The sequence below is a fragment of the Furipterus horrens genome, unplaced genomic scaffold (assembly GCF_987537825.1).
Source record: "Furipterus horrens unplaced genomic scaffold, mFurHor1.1.pri manual_scaffold_3, whole genome shotgun sequence".
Taxonomy (NCBI): domain Eukaryota; kingdom Metazoa; phylum Chordata; class Mammalia; order Chiroptera; family Furipteridae; genus Furipterus; species Furipterus horrens.
In genome coordinates, this window is record NW_028327173.1 from 107537827 (window position 1) to 107561797 (window position 23971).

The 23971-nt window shown below is 38.4% G+C and overlaps 1 protein-coding gene across 8 annotated transcripts in view; it reads right to left on the reverse strand.

The window, feature by feature from the left end:
* Positions 1-23363, reverse strand: part of NEO1 (neogenin 1) — a 290741-nt gene extending 267378 nt beyond the window's left edge. For 2 of the 8 annotated variants that reach the window (XM_090270046.1, XM_090270045.1), the window contains exons 1-2: positions 23304-23363; positions 22478-22805 (exon numbers count right to left, since the gene is read on the reverse strand). In XM_090270046.1, coding sequence (XP_090126172.1) covers positions 22478-22607 — 130 coding nt within the window. In that variant the 5' untranslated portion in view covers positions 22608-22805; positions 23304-23363. The remainder of the gene's footprint in view (positions 1-22477; positions 22806-23303) is intronic. The other 6 variants (XM_090270041.1, XM_090270040.1, XM_090270039.1 and 3 more) reach the window with 5 other exon arrangements.
* Positions 23364-23971: the final 608 nt, after the last annotated feature.

Below are 23971 nucleotides of genomic sequence, written 5' to 3' on the forward strand. Positions count from 1 at the left end.
AAGTAAATACAATCATTCATATATATATATAACACACATAACCCCTTAATATTTGATATGATCACGTGGACAGAGAATAAACTGAAATTTACTACATTAAAAAATGAGTAACACAACCAAAATTATAAATAAGATTTTAACTGAAACATTTTCTACATACATAAAAACTTTTATCAACATTTTTATAATATATTCACTTATATTCAACAATGTAACTAATGAGTTAAAGAAAACAAAATCTGAAAAGAACACTGGTATTTTGTTTTCTGAAAAAATAAATGTCCCAGCCTCAGAGAAAGGTATCTCTGCCTCAAGAACAGGTACATAAAATTAAAAGGCTTGCACATGCCTGTGATCCCCAAACCAACACAGTCCTAAAAATATAGTCACCATTCACAACAAAAATGTCTGTGGAATAATAAAAAATTTTTTAAAAAAGCACTCCAGTCTATCAAAGAGATACTATCATTTTGCTCATTTGTTTGTTTTCCCTTTGTAACTGTGTTCTCTCTCTCTTTTTCTTCATCTTCTTAAAGCAGTCCCTTTAGCATCTCTTGCAATGCTGGTTTGGTGGAGATGTATTTTAAACAAGGAACAGACTGACAGTGACTTGGGGGGTCAAGGGGGAAAGAAGGGGAAGGGTCTAGTCAAGGAACTAGTATAAATGACCTATGGACATGGACAACAAAATGGGGATTGACTGTGGGAGAGGGGGGAGGTGGGCAGAGCAGGGAAAAGCAAAGGGGGAAAATGGGACTGCTATAATAGAAAAACAATTTAAAAATATATATACTAAAAAAAAGAGATACTATCAGGCAGGAGTTAATTAGCCTATTAGAGCCCTTCAGTAATTGCTTAATTATAATCTATATGTACATCAAAGTAAAAAGAAAATAATAAAACTAAACCAACTGAAAAAGAGAAAACATACACAGTATACATAATCAGTTCAAGATGGCAAAACTGGGCTCATAAATTTAACAAATGCCCACCCAATACTCCACCCCAATATCCACTGCAACAACCAGAGGAATTTAAAAAAATAAAACAAAAACAAAAAAAAACACCTGGGTAAAAATGTGTAGCCCACTGAAAATCACAGTAGAGTGCCAGCTGTCTGTGGATCTAGGGATCCTCCAAGAAAAAAAGGCTGCAAAGCATCTGGCTGCAGCATTAAACGCTGCAGATAATGTGCTAAGTAGAGTGTAGAGATAAGGAGCAGAAAGAGAATAGGCTGCTACTCTAGCTCCACAACCAACTGCCAGCATTTCAACAGCAAGTTTTTAAATTTCAGCACTGAAAACAAATGCTTTGGCAGCAACCCTTGCTTCATAGCAGTCTGGGGCTATACCTTGCCCCTTCTCCCTGTAAACTACCAAAGCAGAAACCTAGGAAAGTAAAACTAATGCAAATCTAAAATTTTCCATCCTTAATCTAGACCCGAAACATTATAACAGGAACCCACATAATTTCAAAAGAGCCTATCTCAACCAACAATACTGAGCACACAGATACCATCCAATCATCACAATTACCTCCCCGATAGATACTTAGAAGACCCAGAAGCTAAAGGAGTGATTGTTCTATCAACTGAAATAAAATTTTCCCCCTGGAAATTTTAGTAAGAGAGAGAGAAAGAAAAACAGAGGGAGTACAACTTTAAAATATCATTAGAATTCCCAACTGCAGAAATCACAACTAGAAATCCTGAAAAAACTTAAGAGTACAACATGTATATGAATAGAGAGAGAACGATACGAAATCAGGAAAGTCTGCTAAGACTGCTTTCAGCCATAAAGCAACTGAATAATTTTCAAAGAAATGGAATAGGGGCAATAAATTGCAGACTGCACATGAGTAAAAACCAGACAAGCTTGAAAACTTCTCATAGAACATAAATAAGAGAAGATGAAAGGGGCATTGTTAAGAGTTCACCTACCAGGAATGACAAAGTGAGTGGTTCAAATCACTCTTCCAGTAAGAACTAAAGAATGTAGACCAAGTACAAAATATCTGTGTAACGGCAATCAAGGTAATGAGGAATTAATGGACCAAGATCCAGAAAATGAAAAAAATCCGAAGAGACAAACCTGGTATTGGAGATGCTTTTGCCTAGAAGTATCTGCAGATTCTAAAGACTCCTACTGCTGACAAGGCTGAGAAGATGAACATCACTTCTGAGAGATTCATGAGTCAAAAATTGGAGTGAGTGCATGCCAGAGGACAGCAAACCTCTGAGGCTGTGAATTAGAACAAACTTCTTAAGCTGTGAATTAGGACCTCAAAGGGCTACATGCAAGAAGTAAAGGTAAACCCAAAACATTTCAGTTCACAAAGCCTGAAGCCCAATTTTAAATTACCTCAATTCGTGAATGCATTAAAGTGATCAGGGATTGTTACTGCCTCTAGAATAACAACATACCAGAAGTAAAGACTTCTCTTTCTGAGAGAAGATAGTATCGGTTCAGATTATCTCCATAATTTTTCATACACAATACCTGGCCTTCAATCACAAATAAGCACATAAAAAGAAAACTCCCAAATCAGGAGAAATAACAGACATAAAAACAAACCCTCAGAATAACACATATTATGGAATGGGTTGAAAGAATAAAGATACAAGATGGAGAATTTCATCAGAGGCCTAAAAAACTGTAAAACAGAATAAAAATTCTAGAACTAAAAAGTACAATAAATGAAATTAAAAAATCAATAAATGGAGTGCTGCCTGTATTTAGAATGTAGAAAGTCACAAGAGGATATCGCTCTTTCCCTAACAACCAAAACAGGACAAATAAGCTACAAATACAGAATGATGAGGACCAAAGAAACCTAGGTGAACAAAATTCCAATGGGTAAAAAGAAGTATTTGAAGAGATAATGGACAAGAACTTGTCAAAACTGATGAAAGTAATCATCCCACAGATAAAAGCAACTCAACAAGCAGCTAAGTAAAAAGAAAATCACAACTAGGCACATCACAGTCAGATTTCTGAAAAAGATAAGGAACAAAACTGAAAAGTAGTCAATCGGAAAAGGAAGGAGGAAAGTACATTTCCCACAAAGGGGAAAATAAAACTTACAGCTGACTTCACATCAGAAATGATGGAGTTCAGCAGACAATGAAATTACATACTTAAAAAAGGGCTTAAAGAAGAAACTGTCTTGTCTATCTAGAATTCTGCATGCAGCCAAAAAAATCATTGAAATTGAAGATGAAATAAAGATGTTTTCACAGACAACAGCTGAATGAATTAATCTCCAGCAGACCTAACTAAATACTAAAGGATATTCTCCAGAGCAAAGGAAATGATCTCAAATAGAAGCTCAGATATGCAGAAAGAAATGAAGAGCGACAGAGAAAGTCTAAATGAATTATTCATAAAATAATGTCTTGTAAATCTCAAATATAAAGAGAACTAAAATACATAGCAATAACAAAAATTGGAAGAGAAGAACAAATGGAATTAACATGTTTTAAAGGCCTGCACTGTCCAACAAATGGTAAAAGCAATGTCAAAAATGCATTTAGGAAACATTAAATGAATGATAAAAGAATATACATAACTGGTAAGCTAAAAAAGAGAAGAAAACTGAAAATAATCAAAAGAAAGCAAGGAAAGAAAAAAGATTATAGAACAGGCAGAGTAAATAGAAGTAAATGATAAAATGGAAAATTTAAAGTAATAAATACAATATACATACACACACATTTTATATATGTGTGTGTGTGTGCACGTGTGCGTGTGAGTATGAGGTCTGCTCAGAAAAAGTCCAGCCATTATTAATATAACAAGAATGGTTTGCATGACATCGAAGTAACCTAGCAACCAAGGAGAGTGGACTGGAATATACATGTGTGAACAATGACAACTTCACTGTACTAGTCAATGGGGGCAGTAGATGCTGTTGAGTGAGCATGTGTACTGTGTGGCCATCACATTCAAAATGACTGAGCAAATAAGAGCAACGAATCTGCATCAAATTTTGCATTCAGCTTGAAAATTCCTCCATGGAAACCATTCAGATGATTCAAAAGGCTGCAGCTATGGGAAACTGGTGACTGCAGCTTCATTACAACAATGCGCCTGCTCATGCATCACATCTCATGCAATTTGGGGAGGGACTTCAAATCATACAGGTGACTCAACCCCACTACAGCCCAGATTTGGCACCCTGCAACTCCGGCTTTTCCCAAAACTAAAATCACCTTTAAAGGGATGAAATTCAGGAAAATACAATGGGGCAGCTCATGGCATTTGGGAGAATTGGGAGAATTCGCAAGGTGCCTACTTTGAAGAGGACCGAGGCGTCATTGTTCTACGTACAATGTTTCTTGTATCTTGTATCTTCTTCAATTAATGTCTCTATTTTTCAATTCACATGGCTGGATACCTTCTGGACAGACCTTGTACATGCTATATACAAGAGATCCACCTCAGAACAAAAGATAACACACCGACTAAAAGTAAAGAGATAAAAAAAGACATTTCATGCAAATGGAAATGATAAAAACACTGGGGTATCAATGAGCATATCTGTTAAAATTGACTTTTAAACAAAGGCTGTAGTAAGAGACAAAGAAGGACACTACATAATGAAAAGGAAGCAACCCAACAAAAGGATATAACCCTTGTAAACATTTATGCACCCAACATAGGAGCACCTACATATGTAAAGCAAATCTTGATGGACATAAAGGGAGAGATCAACAGTAATATATCATAGTTGAGGATTTTAACACCTCATTGACATCAATGGATAGATCTTCCAGACAGAAAATTAACAAGGAAATGGTGAAACACTAGATCAGATGGATTTAATTGATATCTTCAGAGCATTTCATCCCAAAGCAGTAGAATATACATTCTTCTCAAGTGCATATGGAACATTTTCTATTTAGATCACATGTTAAGACACAAAACAAGTCTAAATAAATTTCAGAAGACTGAAACTATATCAAGCAACTTCTCTGACCATAATGGTATGAAACTAGAAATCAGTCAGGAGAAAAAAACTAAAACACACACAGATCAATGAAGGCTGAATAACAATGAATGGGTTAACAATAGGGTCAAGGAAGAAATCAAAAGGTACCTGAAACAAATGAAAATCAGCACACAACAATTCAAAATCAATAGGACACAAGAGAAACAGTCCTAAGAGGAAAATTCATAGCATTATAGGCCTCTCTTAAGAAACAAGAATATCTCAAATAAACAATATCGCTTCAGAGTAAAAGGAACTCAAGAAATAAAAACAAACAAATCCCAAAGTGAGAAGGAAATAATAAAGATCAAAGCAGAAATAAACAAAATAGTCTAAAAAAGAAATACAAAAGATCAATGAAACCAAAAGCTGGTTCTTTGAAAAGATAAACGAGATTGACATCTTTAACCAGACTCATCAAGAAAAAATGACCCAAATAATAAAATCAGAAATAAAAGAGAAGAAACAACTGACACCAAAAAATACAAAGGACTCTAAGAAAACATAATGAACAACAATTTGCCAACAAATTGGGGAACCTGGAATAAATGGATAAATTCCTATAAACATACAATCTTCCAAAACTGAATCAGAAGAATCAGAGAATCTTTTTAAAACTAGTGAAATTGAAGCAGTAATCAGAAAACTCCCAACAAACAAAAGTCCTGGCCAGATAACTTCACAGGTGAATTTCACCAGTCATTTGAAGAACTAATACCTTTCCTTCTCAAACTATTTCAAAAACAAATGTGGATGGAAGAGTCCCAAGCTCATTTTACAAGGCCAGCATTATCCTAATTTCAAAACTATATGAAGACACTACAGGGAAAATTATAGGCCAACATCTCTAAATAACATAGATGCTAATTATCAAACCAAATTCAGCAATACATTAAAAAGATCACACACTGTGCTCAAGTGAGATTTCTTCCAGGTATGCAAGATTGGTACAACACCCATAAATCAATAAATGTGATACACTGCATAAACAAAATGAAGGATTAAAATCACACAATCATATCAATAGATGCACAAAAAACATCTGATAAAATTCAGCACCCATTTATGATAAAAACTCCCAGCAAAGTGGGAATAGGGTGATTATACCTGGACTTAATAAAGGCCATATATGACAAACCCACTGCTGGCCTCATACTCATTGGGCAAAAACTACAAGCATTTCCCTTACGATTGGGAACATGAAAAGATGTCTGCTTTTACTACTATTATTCAAGGTTGTACTGGAAGTTCTAGCCACAGCAATCACACAAGAAGTAGTAAAAGGCATCCAAATTGGAAAGGAAGAAGTAAAGCTGTCATTATTTGCAAATGATATAACACTGTGTATACAGAAGCCTAAAGACTCCAACAAAATACCTACTAGAACTGAAAACTAAATTCAATAAAACAGCAGGATACAAAATATATATCCAGAAATCACTTGCATTTTTATATAACAATAATGAATTATCAGAAGGGGAAACTAAAAAAACAACCCCATTTACAGTTGCATCAAAAAAAGAAAATACTACCCTGGCTAGTGTGGCTCAGTGTTTTGGTATTCTGAGAAACATTTCTGTTCTACTGCATATTTCAAATGAAAAATCCTGGAATTTTTTCAAAAAAGAAATAAAAATAATAAGCCTACTCATACCTTCAAAGACAGCTCATATTCTATCTCTAAGAAATTTAACTAAATACTACAAACTTAATCCTTCTCAATATAAGCTCATTCATTTAACAATATAATTATACACAGCCATCAGATAAAAATATAAACCAAATTATATAAGCATTATCAAATTTTCATGTATTTTTAGCTAGCTTCTCCTCATTTATAATAGTAATGAAAACAACAGCAATTTATATTTAATGAGTGATTAAGACAAGCCAGGCTCTGTTCTAAGCATGTACATATTACCTTGTTTATTGTTTACCTTAACCCAGTAGGATGGTAAGTTATTATATTTGTTAAATGAAAGAATTATTCAGAGTTGTCTTTTAAGTGTCCCCTCACCCTGCCTAGCACTGTAACCCATGAAGTACATGAAGGACTAAGGGGAAAGAAGCAACGGTACTTTGGCACTATCCCACTTAGTCAAATGTTTCTGAATAAGGTGTCATAGATTAAATGAACTTGATCATTTTACATAGCACTGATTCTAGATACTTACCTTTCTTCTTCTGCAGAATAATATTTCCCTCCTTTGGACACCCAACTATGGGTGTATGTTCAAGTCTCTGTCCTAGATTTTCTTTTTCCTTTCTCAGAGATATGATCTAGTTGCATGGCTTGAACAATCATCTCGATCAGATAATTCCTAAATCTACATTTCTAGCCAAAGGTCTGGACAGATTTCCTATTTGAGCCCTAATTCCGTAATACCTTTAACAGAAACGTTCTGCTGACATCGTAAGCTCAATGTATTCAAAATGAAAATCATATCCTGCCCCTCAAACTTGTCTTTCCTGCTGCAATCTTAATCTACTTTGCACTTTAAACCACTTCAGTACCTTAAGCCAAAATAATATTCAAGTTATTTGACTAACTGATCTCACTCTAAACCAAAATGGCCCATCCCGTCTTGAAAGAATAGCATATTTCACTCCCTATTTTTCACTCAAATTAATGAATAAAATACATAACTTTTTCCCTTTCAAAACAGAATAGTTTGAAAGTTCATGAATCCATATCAAGTAAACACAAGCAATGGTTAGAAGTCAGATAAGCAAACTGACTCAATTACTCAGTTCACTTTAAATTAAAAACTATAAGCAGCCATGAAAGTTCAGGCAGTTATAAAGTTTTAATTGTTCCTATTCTTAATTATGTATTGCTTATATTAATTAACCACTGATTCGAGAAAGGACATAGCAATATTAAGAAAAGGCACAAATAGAGATTAACAACTAAAGGAGACAGACAAAGATCTCTGATAGTCTCCAACAGGCTGCCTGGGCCCAGAATGGGACAGAATCTGATATCTCAAGGGGAAGATCCAGGAAGTAAAGAAAGTGCACCTCTACAACAGTATACAAGACGTGGTGGGAGGAGTGACTCTCAGTCAGCTACCCAGAAGAAAGGACCCACCAAAGAGCAACACAACAACCACCAAATCCCACATACCACCACACAGCCCAAATAAATGGCATAAAGAGCATCCCAAGAGCATCAAGTTCAGGATATCAAGGAGACTTCACCACTGAATCCCACAGGTGTCCTACCACAGAAGGTCACACGACAAAGACAGAGAGTCAAAGTATATCAATCTAAGAAGCAGAAACAAACAGGCAGAGTCACAAAAATGGGGAGACAAAGAAACAACCCCCATCAAAAGGAAAGGAGGAATCCCCTGGCTGCTGTGGCTCAGTGGACTGAGCATCGGCCTTCGAGCCAAGTGTCACTGGTTCAGTTCCCAGTCAGGGCACATTACTAGGTTGCACATCAGGTCCCCAGTTAGGGGCACGAGTGAGAGGCAACCACATAGTGATCTTTCTCTCCTTCTCTTTCTCCTTTACCCTCTCTCTAAAAAAATAAAATTAAACAAATAAATAATTAAAAAAATAAAAAAGGAAAGGAGGAATCCCCAGAAAGAGTGCTAAATGAAATAGAAGTAAGCAAATTATCAGACAACAACAAACTCCAGGCGAACTACAAAGAACACCAGGGAAGATACAAGGAACTTACTGAGAACTACACCAGCATGAAAAAGGACATAGAACCTATCAATAAGAGCCAGAAGGAAATGAAATGAAGAACACAACAGAGGGAATCAATACCAAAATACATGAAGTAGGAGATCCAATCAGTGAGCTAGAAGAAAACGTAGAAAAAAATTCCCAGATAGTGCAACAAAACAAAAAAAGGCTGAAAAAAGAATGAATAGGTTTTAAGAGAGCTGCAGGACAACATGAAACATAATAATATCCGTATCATATGAATACCAGAAAAACAGGAGAAGGAGAAAGGGATAGAAAACATGTTTGAAAAAGTAATGACAGAAAACTTCCCTAACTTGATGAAAGAAAAAGTCATGGAAATCAAGGAAGAACAGAGGGTCCCAATGAAGATGAACTCCAATAGGCCCACTCCAAGACACATCATAATTAAAATGGCAAAACTCAAAGACAAAGAGAGAATCCCAAAAGCAACAAGAGAGAAACAGCTAATAACATAAAAGGGAGCTCCGATAAGGCTATCAGCAGATTTCTCAACAGAAACACTACAAACCAGAAGGGAATGGCAAAAAATAATCCAAGTAATTGAAAGCAAAGGCCTACAACCAAGACTATTCTACTCAGCAAGACTCTCATTTAAAATGGAAGGTGAGACCCCAGCCCACCCACCTGCAGGAGTAGGGGAATACTATGGGCCTGCACGCACACCAGCCAGCGCAGGGCAATGCCCCCGGCCCGCTCACCCGCCAGCAGAGGGGAATGTCATTGCCATGCGCAGCCCCAGCCAGCATGGGGGAACATTCCCAGCCCACCCACCAGCGCAGCGAAATGTCCCCAGCCTGCGCACCAGCAAGGGGGAATGCCTGCTGGTCCTCGAGCCTGCCTACCTGCTGTTTTTGCCCACCTGCTGGCAGGCAGGAAAAAGCACACTTGCCACACTCAACCTGGGCTGCAGCAGAAAGACGGTGATATGAACTAGAGGAGTTTTGAAAAACTTTGAACGCTGGTTATGGAGAAAAAGTTAGGGGAGCAGCAGACCAGATCACAGGGCACACTCAACCTAGTGCTACCAGAGAAACCTCATAAGCATATTACTCTAGTCCAAGAGGCATCTGATACTTTATCAGACAAAACAAATTTCACAGCAAAGGCCATAAAAAGACAAAGAATGACATTTCATAATACTTAAGGGAACAATCCATCAAGAAAATATTACCCTGGTAAACAAATATACTCCCAACACAGAAGCACCCAAATATGAGGAAAATCTTGGAAGACTACAAGAAAAATATCAACAGCAACACACTCCTAGTAGGGGACTTTAACACCCCATTTTCAACAATGGACTGATCTTCGAAGCAAAGAAACACCAAGGATATTGAGGCACTGAACAACACTACATTAAAGGGACTAAGTTGATATATATAGAACTTTTCACCACAAAGAAGCAAAATATTTTTTTTTCAAGTGTACATGAAATATTTTCAAAGGTAGACCCCATGACAGGACACAAAACAAACCTAAAAAAAATTCAAGAAAATTGAAATTATATCAAAGCATCTTCTCAGATCACAATTACTTGAAACTAGAAATCAACCTCAAGGAAAAAAATTCAAAGATATTCAAACTCATGGAGAATGAATAACATGCTATTGAATAAAGAATGGGTTAACAAGGACATCAAGGAAGAAATCAAGAAGTTTCTGGAAACTACTGATAATGAACACACAACAGTCCAAAACTTATGGGACACAGTGAAAGCAGTCCTGAGAGGAAAGTTCATAGCAATACACGCTTACCTAAAGAAGATAGAAGAATCTCATATTAAAAACCTAACCTTACAGCTACAAGAACTAGAAGAACAACAAACAAAATGCAGAATGAGGAGAAAGAAAGGAATCATCAAAACCAGAGCATAATTAAATGACAGAGAGACTAAATAAACAATTCAAAAGGTCAGAAAACTAAAAGATGGTTCTTTGAAAAGATAAGCAAAACTGACAAGCCATTAGCCAGGCTCATGAAGAAAAAAAGAGAGAGGACCCAAATAAACAAAATCAGAAATGAAAGAGGAGAAATCACAACTGATATCAAAGAAAAACAAAGGATTGTAAGAAATTACTACGAACAACTGTATGAAAAGAAACTTAAAAACCTAGATGAAACGAACAAATTTCTAGAAACATACAATCTTCCAAAATGAATCAAGAAGAAGCAGAAAGCCTGAACAGACCAATAACAAAGAGTGAAATTGAAGCAGTAATCAAAAAACTCCAGACACACAGAAGTCCTGGACTAGATGGCTTCACAGGTGAATTTTATAAAACATTTAGGGAAGACTAAGGCCCACCCTTCTCAAACTGTTCTAAAAAATCCAAGAAGAGGAAAGACTCCCAAACTCTCTCTATGAAGCCAATATTACCCTAATTTCAAAACCAACTCAAGATACAACAAAGAAAGAAAAACAGGCCAAAATCATTGATGAACATAGATGCTAAAATCCTCAACAAAATATTGGCAAACTGGATCCTGCAAAACATTAAAAAGATCATACACCACAATCAAGTGGGATTCATCCCAGGAATGCAAGGATGGTTTAATATTGCAAATCAATAAACTTAATACACCACAAAAACAAAATAACAAAAATCACATGATCACTATCAATAGATGCAGAAAAAGCATTTGATAAAGTACAACACCCATTTATGATGAAAACACTCCACTAAATGGGAATTGAGGGAGCAGACCTTAACATAATTAAGGTTATGTTATGAGAAACCTGAAGCCAACATCATACTCAAAGGACAAAAATTGAAAGCATTCCCCCTGAGATCAGGAACAAGACAAGGATGTCCACTCTCTCCACTCCTATTCAACATAGTCTTGGAAGTTCTAGTCACAGCAATCAGACAAGAAAAAGGAATAAAAGGCATACAAATTGGAAAAGAGGAAGTAAAATTGTCATTATTTGCAGATGACATGATAGTGTACAAAGAAAACCCTATAGACTCCACTAAAAATCTACTCTACATAATAAGTAAATGTGGCAAAATAGCCGGTACAAAGTCAATATTCAGAAATTGAAGGCATTTCTGTACACCAACAATTAAATATCAGAGATAGAAACTAGGAAAAAAATCCCTTTTACTATAGCAACAAGAAAAATACAGTACCTAGGAATAAACCTAACCAAAGAGATAACAGACCTATAATCAGAAAGCTACATAACACTGATGAAAGAAATTAAGGAAGATACAAATAAATGGAAGCATATACCATGTTCATGGATAGGAAGAATCAACATCATTAAAATGTCCATACTACCCAAAGCAATTTATAGATTCAACACAATCCCTATTAAAATACCAGTGACATATTTCATAGACCTAGAACAAATACTTCAAAAATTTAGATGAAACCGAAAAAGATTCCAAACAGCCACAGCAATCTTGAGTCAGAAGAACACAGCAGGAGGAATTACAATACCTAACATCAAACTATATAACAAAGCCACTGTAATCAAAACATCCTGGTACTGGCATAAGAACAGACATACAGATCAATGAACAGAATAGAGAGTTCAGAAATAAAGCCATGTCCATAAGGTCAACTAATATTTGACAAAGAGGGAATGAACATAAAATGGAGTGAGGAGAGCCTCTTCAACAAATGGTGCTGGGAGAACTGGACAGGGACGTGCGAAAAAATGAAACTAGACCACCAACTTATACCACACACCAGAATAAACTCAAGATGGATCAAAGACTTAAATGTAAGCCGTGACACCATAAAAGTCCTGGAGGAAAACATAGGCAGGAAAATTTCAGATATCCCACATAGCAATATTTTCACCGATATAGCTCCTAAAGCAAGGGAAATAAAGGAAAGATTCAACAATGGACCTACATCAAACTAAAGAGTTTCTGCTCAGCAAAAGAAAACATTAGCAAGATGAAAAGGAAACCAACCATATGGAAAAACATATTTGCCAATGATACATCAGACAAGGGACTGATCTTCAAAATATATAAAGAACTTTTATGTCTCAACACCAAGAAAACAGACAACCCAACTAAAAAATAGGCAAAGGAACTGAACAAACACTTCTCCAAAGAGGACATACAAAGGGTCCACAGAATTATGAAAGAATGCTCCACATCACTAGCCATCAGAGAGATGCAAATAGAAACCACAATGAGATATTTGTACCACTTTACACCTGTCAGAATGGCCAGCATCAACAAATCAACAAACAAGTGCTGATGAGGATGTGGAGAAAAGGGAACCCCAGTGCACTGTTGGTGGGAATTCAGACTGGTGCAGCCACTATGGAAAACAGTATGGAATTACCTCAAAAAACTTAAAATCGAACTGCCTTTTGATCCAGACTCCACTGCTAGGATTATAACTGAAGAATCCCAAAACATCAATTCAAAAGAACTTATGCACCCCTATGTTCATAGCAGCGCTATTTACAATAGCGAAACGCTGGAAACAGGCTAAGTGCCCATCAGTGGATGAGTGGACCAAAAAACTGTGGTACATTTACACAGTGGAATAATATGCAGCAGAAAGAAAGAAGGAACTCCTACCATCTGCCACAACATGGATGAAACTAGAGTAGTTTGCCTAGTGAAATGGACCAGGTGGTGAAAAAAAAATATCATATGATTTCACCTAATACAGGAACCTAATGAATAACACAAACAAATGAGCAAAATAGAACCAGAGGCATGGAAACAAGGAACAGACTGACAGTGACCAGAGGGGATAGAAGGCAGGAAAGAAGGGGAAAGGTCTAGTCAAGGAACTAATGTAAATGACCCATGAACATGGACATCAGGGTGGGGACTGACTGTGGGAGAGGGGGGACAGTGGAGAGCAATGGGGGAAAGATGGGACCACTGTAACAGAACAACTATTTAAAAAATGGAAAAAAAAAGACACAAATAGACAATTCTTAGAAACAATATAAACCATCAATAAAAATCTAAAAAGATGCTGAACTCCATTTTAAAATATAAAATTTAAAGAGATTCTATTCTCATCTATCGCACTGGCAAAGACTAAGAAGCCTAAAACTAGTATGTTGGCAAGGGTGTGATGAAACAGGCATTCTCTCTCAGTTGATAAGAGTAAATGAGCTTTATGGAGAACAATCTGGAAATATCAAAAATTTAGTACACATGCTCTTTTACTCTTGTATTTCATATTCTCAAACTTATTCTATTGTATAGTTAAACGTGCACAAAGGCACTTGTAAAAGTGGTTTCATTGAATATGTTTGCAATTAAAAATTTGGGATCAGCAAAAGGGAATTGGTTAAATAAATTATGATACATCTATAAAATACCATATGGTTATCAAAACAGCTGTGATAAATTTGTATGTTGAAAGATTTCTGAAAACAAGCTGGAAAACAGTATGCACAGCACAACACAACTGGTTAGTTTTGTTACATATGTATTATATATTGTAAATATTTAATTGTATATATAAAACAGACCCCATAGCTATTAAAAGTGGTTATCTCTGGGGAGAGGATTGTCATATATGATCTCACTTTTATTTTACATAGTTTGAACTTTTATGTTAATTTTTTAAAATGTCAAACCAACAATTAACTTTATCAAAAAATTAAAAATTCACATACACATCAGGGTTAGACATGCTGCTAATAAAGATAAATTCCACAGCTAGGACTAGATGAGTAGGGACTAGCAGAGAAGGAACCCTGCCAGGCCACTTCACCTCCCTTCCTAACACATTGCCTTATTTCCCACCTCAGGTGTCAACCTGACCCAAACTAATTTGAAGTGAGGTGAGACTCCAGAGATCCAGTGTTATAGTATGAGAGGCAAGAGAAAGGGCCAGGGTAGGCAATACCCACGAGCAGTGATGGAGAGGGAAGCTCCTCAACCTGGTTGGGACAATTGCCTGTTTAAGGGAAGATATTTGTGTTCTTGTGCTCATTTTAAATCTTCCTCTATTATTATTAGGAGGTGGTCCCAAGTTAGTTTTCCTATCCACTTCTCATCAGCTATGGGTTTAGAAATCAGTAATAACACAGTTTGTTAGAACTGCTTACAAATTACAGGTACATAGGCTGTCACCAAGCACCTTTAGGACTCTGAGAAATTTATTTACATAAAATTTATTTATGCACAGACTTTGAAAATTATGTCTTAATTTCCTAGTCTGCAGTTATAATCTGGAGGCGAGGGTGCATAGTAGTTGAGTTCTATGTAGGCGAGGTATTATTAATAAAGGAGTTATTGCCCTAAGAAGTGTTCACACAGCCCTTGGACATGTAATTATGTATATTTAAAACAACAAGTAACAACAAAGGCTTCAAGAATTAACAAAAAGACCCTCAAATTTTAGTTGTTACATCAAAAGTTATACTGTGAAAAAAAAAGTGATAAATAAAACTTGTAATTTGTTATTCTATTCCTGTATTTGTAAATTATAATACTATTGTCCTAATTAGACTGTATTTATAAAGTAATTTTTTTACTCACTCTACAGCTGAAAATAAATATTCTGTATTCAGTTTCTATGCAGTATCATTTTAAAAATTCACTCTGCTCAGGACTGCTCAGTAAGCTTTACTGGCTATTACTGACCAATAATAAATCCTGAAAACCAGCACAATCAATCTCTGGATCTCCTGAAGACATGGTAGCAGCTGCAACCCCAGGTGGCCCCATTATCAGCATTCTCATATATTCAAACATTCCAGTAATCATTTCACTTAGGGGAAATGAAAAATGAATCCTACCGAGAATTCTAGTCTACTGACTTAGTAAAACTAAGTAAGAATTACTCTAAAGAATACACAACCAAAATTACGAGAGAAAGCAGCGCTATTTCTTGATTAACAGATACATAACGATTCCAGAACTTGTTTTTCTACCTACAGTAGTAGTGGACACTTTGTCCCTCTAAGTCAAGCTATCTATTAGATCAAGACTTCCTAAAGTCAGAAAACATATCCAATTCTTCTTAGTATCTCCACAGTGCATAGCTTTGTGCATAATTAGCCCTCAAAGACAACATGTTTGCGAGTAGCAAAATTACCTAAATTTTTAGTTTTGGCTATAGAACTGTCCAACTGACCGGAAAATTATATTTTAAAATTCTCACTATAAAACAACTTTAAGGAAGGTTATTTCTCATGGTTCTTTTTAAGGGGAAAAGCAAAGATAAAAACTGAATTTCAAACTTCCTTAACAAGAAGAATACAAGTACTACTGATTTCAGTAAAATAAAACCTATTTAAACCACTACCTCTCTCCTTTAACATAAGGAGGTCCAAGGGGAATCAAATCCTGCTCATTTCAGCCAACTCTGCAACCTGGTCAGTTTACTTTACATTCCTTACAAGTCTAAATATAAGCAACCAGTATTTCAAGTAATATTGCAACTTAAAATATTTCACAATTGCTTAACACTTAACCTTTACTTCTTGAAATCAGCCTGAAAGCTATTTTTACACATATAAAATAAAACCATACAATTATTTATAATCAACTTAAAAGATTTTCCCAATCATATCCAACTTTACACCAGGGGAAAAAAAGATGTACAGTAACTTGAACTTCAGAGAATGACAAAGGTAATTATTGCATTCAAGAAGAGAAAGGATCAGTGTTCAAACACAAAAACTGAATAAAGGTCATTTAACAGATAAATCCACCACTAGATTTCATATATGTCAGAGGTACAGAAACTCAGAGGTAGAAGGGAACTTTGAGATTACCTACTAATTGGATAATTAATTAACCCCCTCAGTTAATAGATGAAACAGAAAGGCTATGGGACCTGCATTTAAAATAATGGCCTAAGTACTCAAAGTCCACAATTAAAGGTGAAAATATTTTGAAAAAGTTGTAACCGTACTAGTCAATGGTATTACTCTTAACATCATTACTCTTAAACCATTACAATAAGTGGATCCCCACATACACACAAAAATTATCTTTTTACTAATAATCCCATGTATGGGAATCCAAAATATAGATGGAAAAGGCCACCTACAGGAAGATGCTCATGACAGCATTCTTTATTATAACAAACAAAACAACTTCAACATCCATAGCAGGAGAACAGAGGCAGTATGCATATAATAACAAACACAGGCTTTGGACCTGGAAAGACGTGGATTCAAATGTCAACTTTCCACTCGAGAGTTGTGAGGCCTATAGCAAATCACTTACTATTTGAGACTCAGTTACCTCAACTGTTGTGTAAGGGATTAAAGGCATGTGAAACAGCTTGGCACGGTGCCTGAAGCTCAGCAAGTGTTTGATAAATACTACTTTTATTGGCAACTATTAATATTCAGTCTCTGGAAGATTATATAGAAATTTTAAGTAAGTTATAGGAAAATCTATATGTATATACTATATATTGTTAAAAACAATAGTAGTATGATCCTGCTTATGTGTAAAAAATAAAACTATACACATATATAAATGCAGAGGGAAAAGTATGAAAAGTTGTTATCTATGGGTAAAAACAGAAATGTGTTGGTAGATGTGTAAACCTTTTTACTTTATGTACTTCTATATTGTTTTACTTCAAACATGTATTTAAATATTTTAAATAATTTTTTAAACATACCATGATTACAATGTAAAACTGATGTGCCATTTTGACAGTGACTAGAACAAAATATACTAAAATTATACCAGTGGGTCAAAATGAATTTATTTTATCTCTATTTCCAAATTTTGGGGTCAAAAACCTCTTCTGAATCCAAAATTTAGGTTATATTTTAATATCACCTTTCACTGGCTTATGTTCCATGACAAGGTCAATTTTTGAAATCATAAATACAAGACTTTTCCTCACCTCACAACTCTCTGGTCAATATGAATTTAATGTGTAGTAACTTTCTCTTGTCTGTTCTCCTATTGTTGATGCAATTTTACCAAGAAGCCAAAACATCTACCAATGGCATGGTAAATAACCTCCCAACCACAAAGAAGTCAGTAATAAAATAAAGTGTTTGAAAATAAAAACTATTAAATAGATAAATAGAGCCTCTACATGTGAGATTAATGTTACCCTAATATTTTTTATTAACACACAGAAAACTCATGAAGAAGGAACCAACAATGATCAATTAATCCAAAAGAAAAATATATATATATATACTTTTTCAAAAATTAATAGAATTATGGTATGTTTTTAAGTTTATAAAGAAACATTAAAACCATTGTACATAGATACTGCACTTTACAGTTTAAAAGCAATTTTACATATCATTCTTCTGACAACCCCCAATAGATACTATATGGGAAGGTACAGAACCATAAGTTATATCCCAAATACACTGCTTCCGTATCATGTCTTTTTTTCATTATTCCCACATCACATTATTAATTTTCATGTGAGGTGGGATTGCTTTTACTAAAAGCAATCACATTTCTTGTCTCCTTTTGGGTATTCATCCTAGAAATCTATGAATTCTTTTATACCTCATCCTGTTAGGCAGGCAGAGCAGCACATAAGCCCCTGTAGACAGATGACTTAGCAAGATCACGGATTTTCCCAAAGATGACAAAACTAATAAACAGTAAAACTACAGCATATCTCAAGTAGGATAATCAAACTCACAATGAATGGGTCAGAAAACTAAGTACTGTGAAGAGTGGCTGAAGGAATTAAGGTTGATTAACTTAGAAAGAAGGGGAGAGTGATACACGTACACACAAATTTTATCATCAGACACATGAAGGGCCCTCATATAAAGGAATGAGATATGCTTTAAGACCCAAGCAGTTAAAAAACAAAGGCAATTCAACATTTGTTCAATAAACATTAACTGGCTATCAACTCTGCAAAATTCTTGCGCTCCACTAGGCAAGGCATATAGAGGTGACTAAGAAAAGTCCTAATTCTCAAGAAGTTCAGACTAGCAGAAGAGACAAGAAAATCAGTAACACAGATGAAAAGTACTCAGAAAGCTATGTGAACAAAGAGAATGATGACTAATTGTTTGCCGGAGGGGCTAGTACAGAAAAATTCACTGAAGAGATAAGGAGGAGTTTCAGAAGTGGACAAGGTGGGGAGTGGCATTAACAGGAAAAAGAGCAGCATGAAGTCATGAAGCTCTGCAGTTGATCTGGAATGGGAACACCAGGTACACATTAGAGATGCCCAGAGGTGTGGCTTTAAGTTGAGGGTAAAGAACACAAGGGATTTCACTCACAATCTCCATGCCAAGAAGTTTAGGCTGTAACACTCAAGCTATGGAACTCTAAAAGATTCTAAGTAGGAGTGGCATTGTCAGAAAAATATGTAAGAAAGCTCATGCCAGAAGGACAGACTTCTAACGGCTAATTGTGTTGTTTGTCTAGGTAGAAATGATGATGAAAAGATACAGATTCAGATTCAATAAATATCTAGGAGGTAAAAATCTAACAGAGCTATTGGGAAAGGGGAGGGTCTGGTGATGCCCCAATGCAGGTAACACAGGAAGACAAATCCATGCAATCATTCAAACAATGCTAGTGCGGTGGGCCAGAAATTGGTTTGTTATGGTCCGGAGAAAAGGGATGAGGGAAGCAGGATGGAGAAGAGCAAAGATGAAGTTACCTTTGGTGTTGTGTAATGTGAGTTGCCTATTCAGTGAGGCTACTGAGTGGCATGTGAAAGAGAATGGACTAGGGGAGTCATCAGATCACAGCGATCAACTGAAGTCTGGCAGAATATACAATGAGATCAACTTTAGATCCCAATATTTAATGAGGGGGTGAAAGAAAAGCCTGAAAAACAAGTGAAGAATTGATCAAAGAGATCCATCAGGAGATGGGCTGATGCCACAATAGGCAAGAGAAAAAATTCAAGAATGGTGGGGAGGGTGAAAATTAAAACTAAATGTACTGCAGAAAGCAGTTTTCTAATAGAAGTTACTGAAAACAGAAATAGAGTATCTTGTGAGGTAATGAATCACAACCTCAAGTAACTGGTGAAGGAAGATAGAGTTAACTATGTAGAATCTTGACAAGAGAATTCTTACCTTAAATGAGAAGTGCAGCAACATGACCTCTGCAAGTCCAGGTCATGGCTAGCCTCAACACCATTATGACATTTCGTCAAATACTTTTTTGCAATCTGACCAATAAATGGGATGTTTGGTTATTCTAATAAAAAAGTTTTTTTTTTTTTTAATTTCTACATACTTCATGTAACTCATAAGCAACCAACACTGGATTAAAACATTTCATTAATTCTGCTCTTGGGGAACAAAATTTTGCTGCATAAAGTGTGGAAATATCTGATATAGTCTATCTGATATAGTCTACTTCAAATTCAAACTGATTTCAAATGAACTCAATCTTCCTAACCTTCTCCGTTGCTGCATCCTAATTCTACTTCATTACCATTCCTTAACGCTTTCACCCATAACACAGGCTGCTCTGTCCTGTCATCTTTCCCTAGGTACCTACATATCCTGTCAGCAATCTGCCCTTCCTAAAACCAGAGTACACCTAATTACTTCAAATCCTTCCACCACTGCTGACCATTTTCTATCGCCAGTCCTTCCCTTCCTTTTTCCTCCATTTCCTCACGTCTACAGTCTACCCTAAAGTTGAAAAAACACTTCATTTACTCTGTTGTCCCACACCCTATTTTCCTTTTACTACCAAATATCTCCATTCCCCTACCACCTACTTACTGTAATCCCCTACAGAAAGGTTTCTCAGTCTACTCCTCTACAACAAAAATAAATAAATGAATAAAACCACTGACAAATGATATCTGATTTACTGACAGCTTGTTCCATAAGCTGCTTACTCAGTTCACTTCGTTTTCAATTCCCTTGATCTCTCTGACCAACCCCTTCCTTATTGCAGTTATTCTTTTAACTTTTGGAACTAGGCAGGATGGTTTGTGGAAAACACCCTTGGACCAAGAATCAGATCTGTGTTCTAGACCCAATGATACACTATTAATTAGCTGTGAGCCTCACCACCTCCACTTTTAGGCTCGAGTATCACTTCTGAGACACATTGGCACCCAGACTAGGTTAGGTTCCTGCAGTATAAACTTTCTCAAAACCTATTCTTCTCCTTCGCAGTTCTTATCACAACTACTTAATTATATAATTAGCAGCTAAATGGCTATCTTTCCTACCCACACACCAGACTGTAAGCTCCATGAAGGCAGAGTGCACATTTCAGCAATAGCCTGCCACCTCATCATTGCACAATAAAAGCCCGGCAGCTGAATTAATGGTGGAACAGATGTCACCACTTCCTAAGAGACTGCTTATTATTATTATCCTAAGTAATAAAATTACAAGCATTTTATTTACTTTCAAAATTGACAAAATTTTAGACAGAAATCCCAGTTACCTAGAACATACATAATATGATAAACTACATATAATACTTTACATATAAAATTAAGTAAGACTAAGAAAGAACTTGTCTTGGCCATCCATAAGAATAAAATGGTTGGATCAGTTAGCCACATTTCAGAACCAAAATGTGTACTCTAAACTGCTTAGGCAAATGTGCAAGTGCGAGTTCAATACTAAAAAAAAAAAAATTATTGTTTACATATGTTTAAATAATACCCACTGGTACTTTAGGTTAAAACTGTTAACATTGGCAAAAATCACGAGGTATATTATACTCTGCAAGAAAATCAAAAGAAAGTTTATCAGCCAAGTTCACTGCAGTGTGATTTTAACTATTTCACATATATCAGGGGAAGACAAATAATTGTTTAGTACTAGAAGATGTCACCTTCAAATGCAAAATTTCAGATCAAGCAAGTAGGTGAAAGTTGTGTCTAGTTTAATGATACACCACTGATTTGCCCTTCAACTGCTGAGTGTGTCCTGTTCCTCAACTACACTGTTAAGGTCTTTACAGGCATGTTTGGTGTTAAATTGGCCCCCTTAACAAAACAGAAGTGCAGATGATTTTAATAATCTGTGATGTTAAAACCCTGGAAATGGCTTTTGAGGCTAAATGTATTTATATATTGCCACTTGAAAACAACGCATAAGTCTTTAAAAACCCAATGCTTAAACAATCCCTAGGCTCAGAGCAATTAAGCTTCAAATACAATTGTAATCACCGGGAAAGAAGCACTTCATGAAGGAAACACTAACACATACAATCACTTGAAGCCTTCTCCAAGGCGCCTTCATCGTTAAGTCACACCACTGGTCTGAGAGAGTAATTGTGCCCGCTCTAATACCCCTCCCTTCCGCAGCCTTGCGGTCCCCCGCACGAGGAGTCCCTCAAGACCAGCCCTCGCTTCCCTGAGACTTCAGCCGGGAAATCCCTGTCCAGAAAAGGCGGAGTTCAAGACACCCCCCCCCCCGCCCCGCGCCCCTTCCTTTCCTTGAAAATTACTGAATTGGCTGTATGATTGTTTATTTAATGAGGTGTGTAGTGGCCTCTACTGGTGCTTGTGTGAGCACAAGAATGTCCCACTCTTACAAGTGGGATGAGCCTGGGGGAGGGGAGGGAGACCAGAGAGCCGAGGGAGGCTAGAGGTGAACCTGCCTTCGGGTACGAAGCGCAGAACTAGTCCAAGGAGACCCCGACTCACCCCCGGCCGCCCCAACCCCGGAGGCACCACCACCCCCGCCCCCGCCTACTTCATTCCCCACCCTGCGCTACCCGCTTTCTCTACGACAAGCCCAGACCAGGAGAGAAGTTCCTGCAGGTTTCCTCCTGGATCCTAAACAAAAACACCGCAACCGCAGCCAGTGCCGATGTGGCGCCCCCCGCCGCCCACCCCCTACCCGCCCGCCAGCCCCGCGCCTGCCACTTACCTGGGGACTGTGGTGGGGAGCTGCTCCTGGCGGCCGCAGCTCCCGGCGCCCGGCACCCGAGCAGCAGCAGGCAACAGAGCCAAAAGGAGGAGGTGCTGAAGAGTCGCTGAGCTCCCCGCTCCGCCGCCATCTCTTGCCCGCAAGCGGCAGCAGCGGCGGCGTCTGCGCCGCGGAACCCTCGCCTCCTTCCCTCCCGCACGCCTCAACCGGTCCCTCGCTGCAGGCTCAGCTCCGGCGGCCGACGCCGCTGCTCCAGCCCGGCCCGACCCGGCCCGCGCGGCCTTTCCTCTAGGGAGGGGAGACTAGGGGGTGTCTCCCTCCCTCCCTCCTGCAGCGGGAAGGAAAGGGAGAAGAGCGGGAGGGTAGGGAGGGTGGGGGGGAGTCAGTACATTCCGGGCCGGGGTTGGGGGGCGGGGGAGGGGGGGTAGCCGATCTCTAGGTTCCAGGCGCTGCCACCCGCCGCCGACTCCAGCTCCGCACACCAGCGCGAGGGGGGCGGAGACAGCGGAGTCCGGGGTAGGGGGCGGGGGCCTGGGGTACACACCCCCCGCGCACGCGCGCCTCCTTCGCCCGCACCCTTCAGCTCAGCGCACAGCCCGCCCCCACTGCAATCCCAGCGGCCGCCTGGCCGGCCCGCTCCCCTCCCCGGCCCGCTCCCCTCCCCCTTCTCTCTGGAGCTGCGGCTGGGTGCTTGACGCGCGCTCCCGCGCACTGGCGCTCCCACTGGCGTCAGGAAAACCCCTGAGAAGTGGGTCTTTCTCCTCCTCCTAGCGTACACCCGCTTCCCGCAGCCCAGTGGCTCCGGGAAGAAATACACCCCGGTCACCTCCGAACGCCTCCGGGTGCAGAAGCGCGAGGGCGAGAAGCGCTCCAAATCTGGGCTTGTCTGGGAGGCCAGAACGATACGCATCTGTACGCAGCGCGGGGCCTGGGGCTTCTATATAGGGCCTCAGAGGAAACCGAATGGCCTCCGGGAGGAAATCTGGGTGCGCGAAGGTCAGAGCCGGGATTTATGTACTCGCCAAAAACAATAGCGAGCCGGTCGGGCTCTGGCTGGGACCTGGCACGGCTCCCGTGGGAGGGGACCATCGCGCCGCCACTGACTACCGGCTTCCCGGCCCGGCCGCCCTCGCCACGCGCTTCCCTGGACAGTGTTGGGGCCCGCCCGGACCGCGGGACCCGCGTCTCCACCCACGTCACTAGGCCTCGGGCCAAGGAAGCCGGGCACAAAGGTGCCCGGTGTCCACTTCTCCAGCTCGTGAGGGTGCCCCGGCGAGCCCCTGGACTCTAGGGCCTGAGCCTCTGATTGTAACTGAAACCGTTTACCTCTATATTTGCCGGGCACTCCTCATTTTCGTACCTGGAAATCACGTCTTTTGCTGGGAACCCGGGAACAAGAGGGATGTAATATTAAACCACTTGGTAACCTGGAGGCTGTTAGGAGAATGCAGCGTGTACGTAGTTACACTGCATGCAGATGAGAATAATTTTATA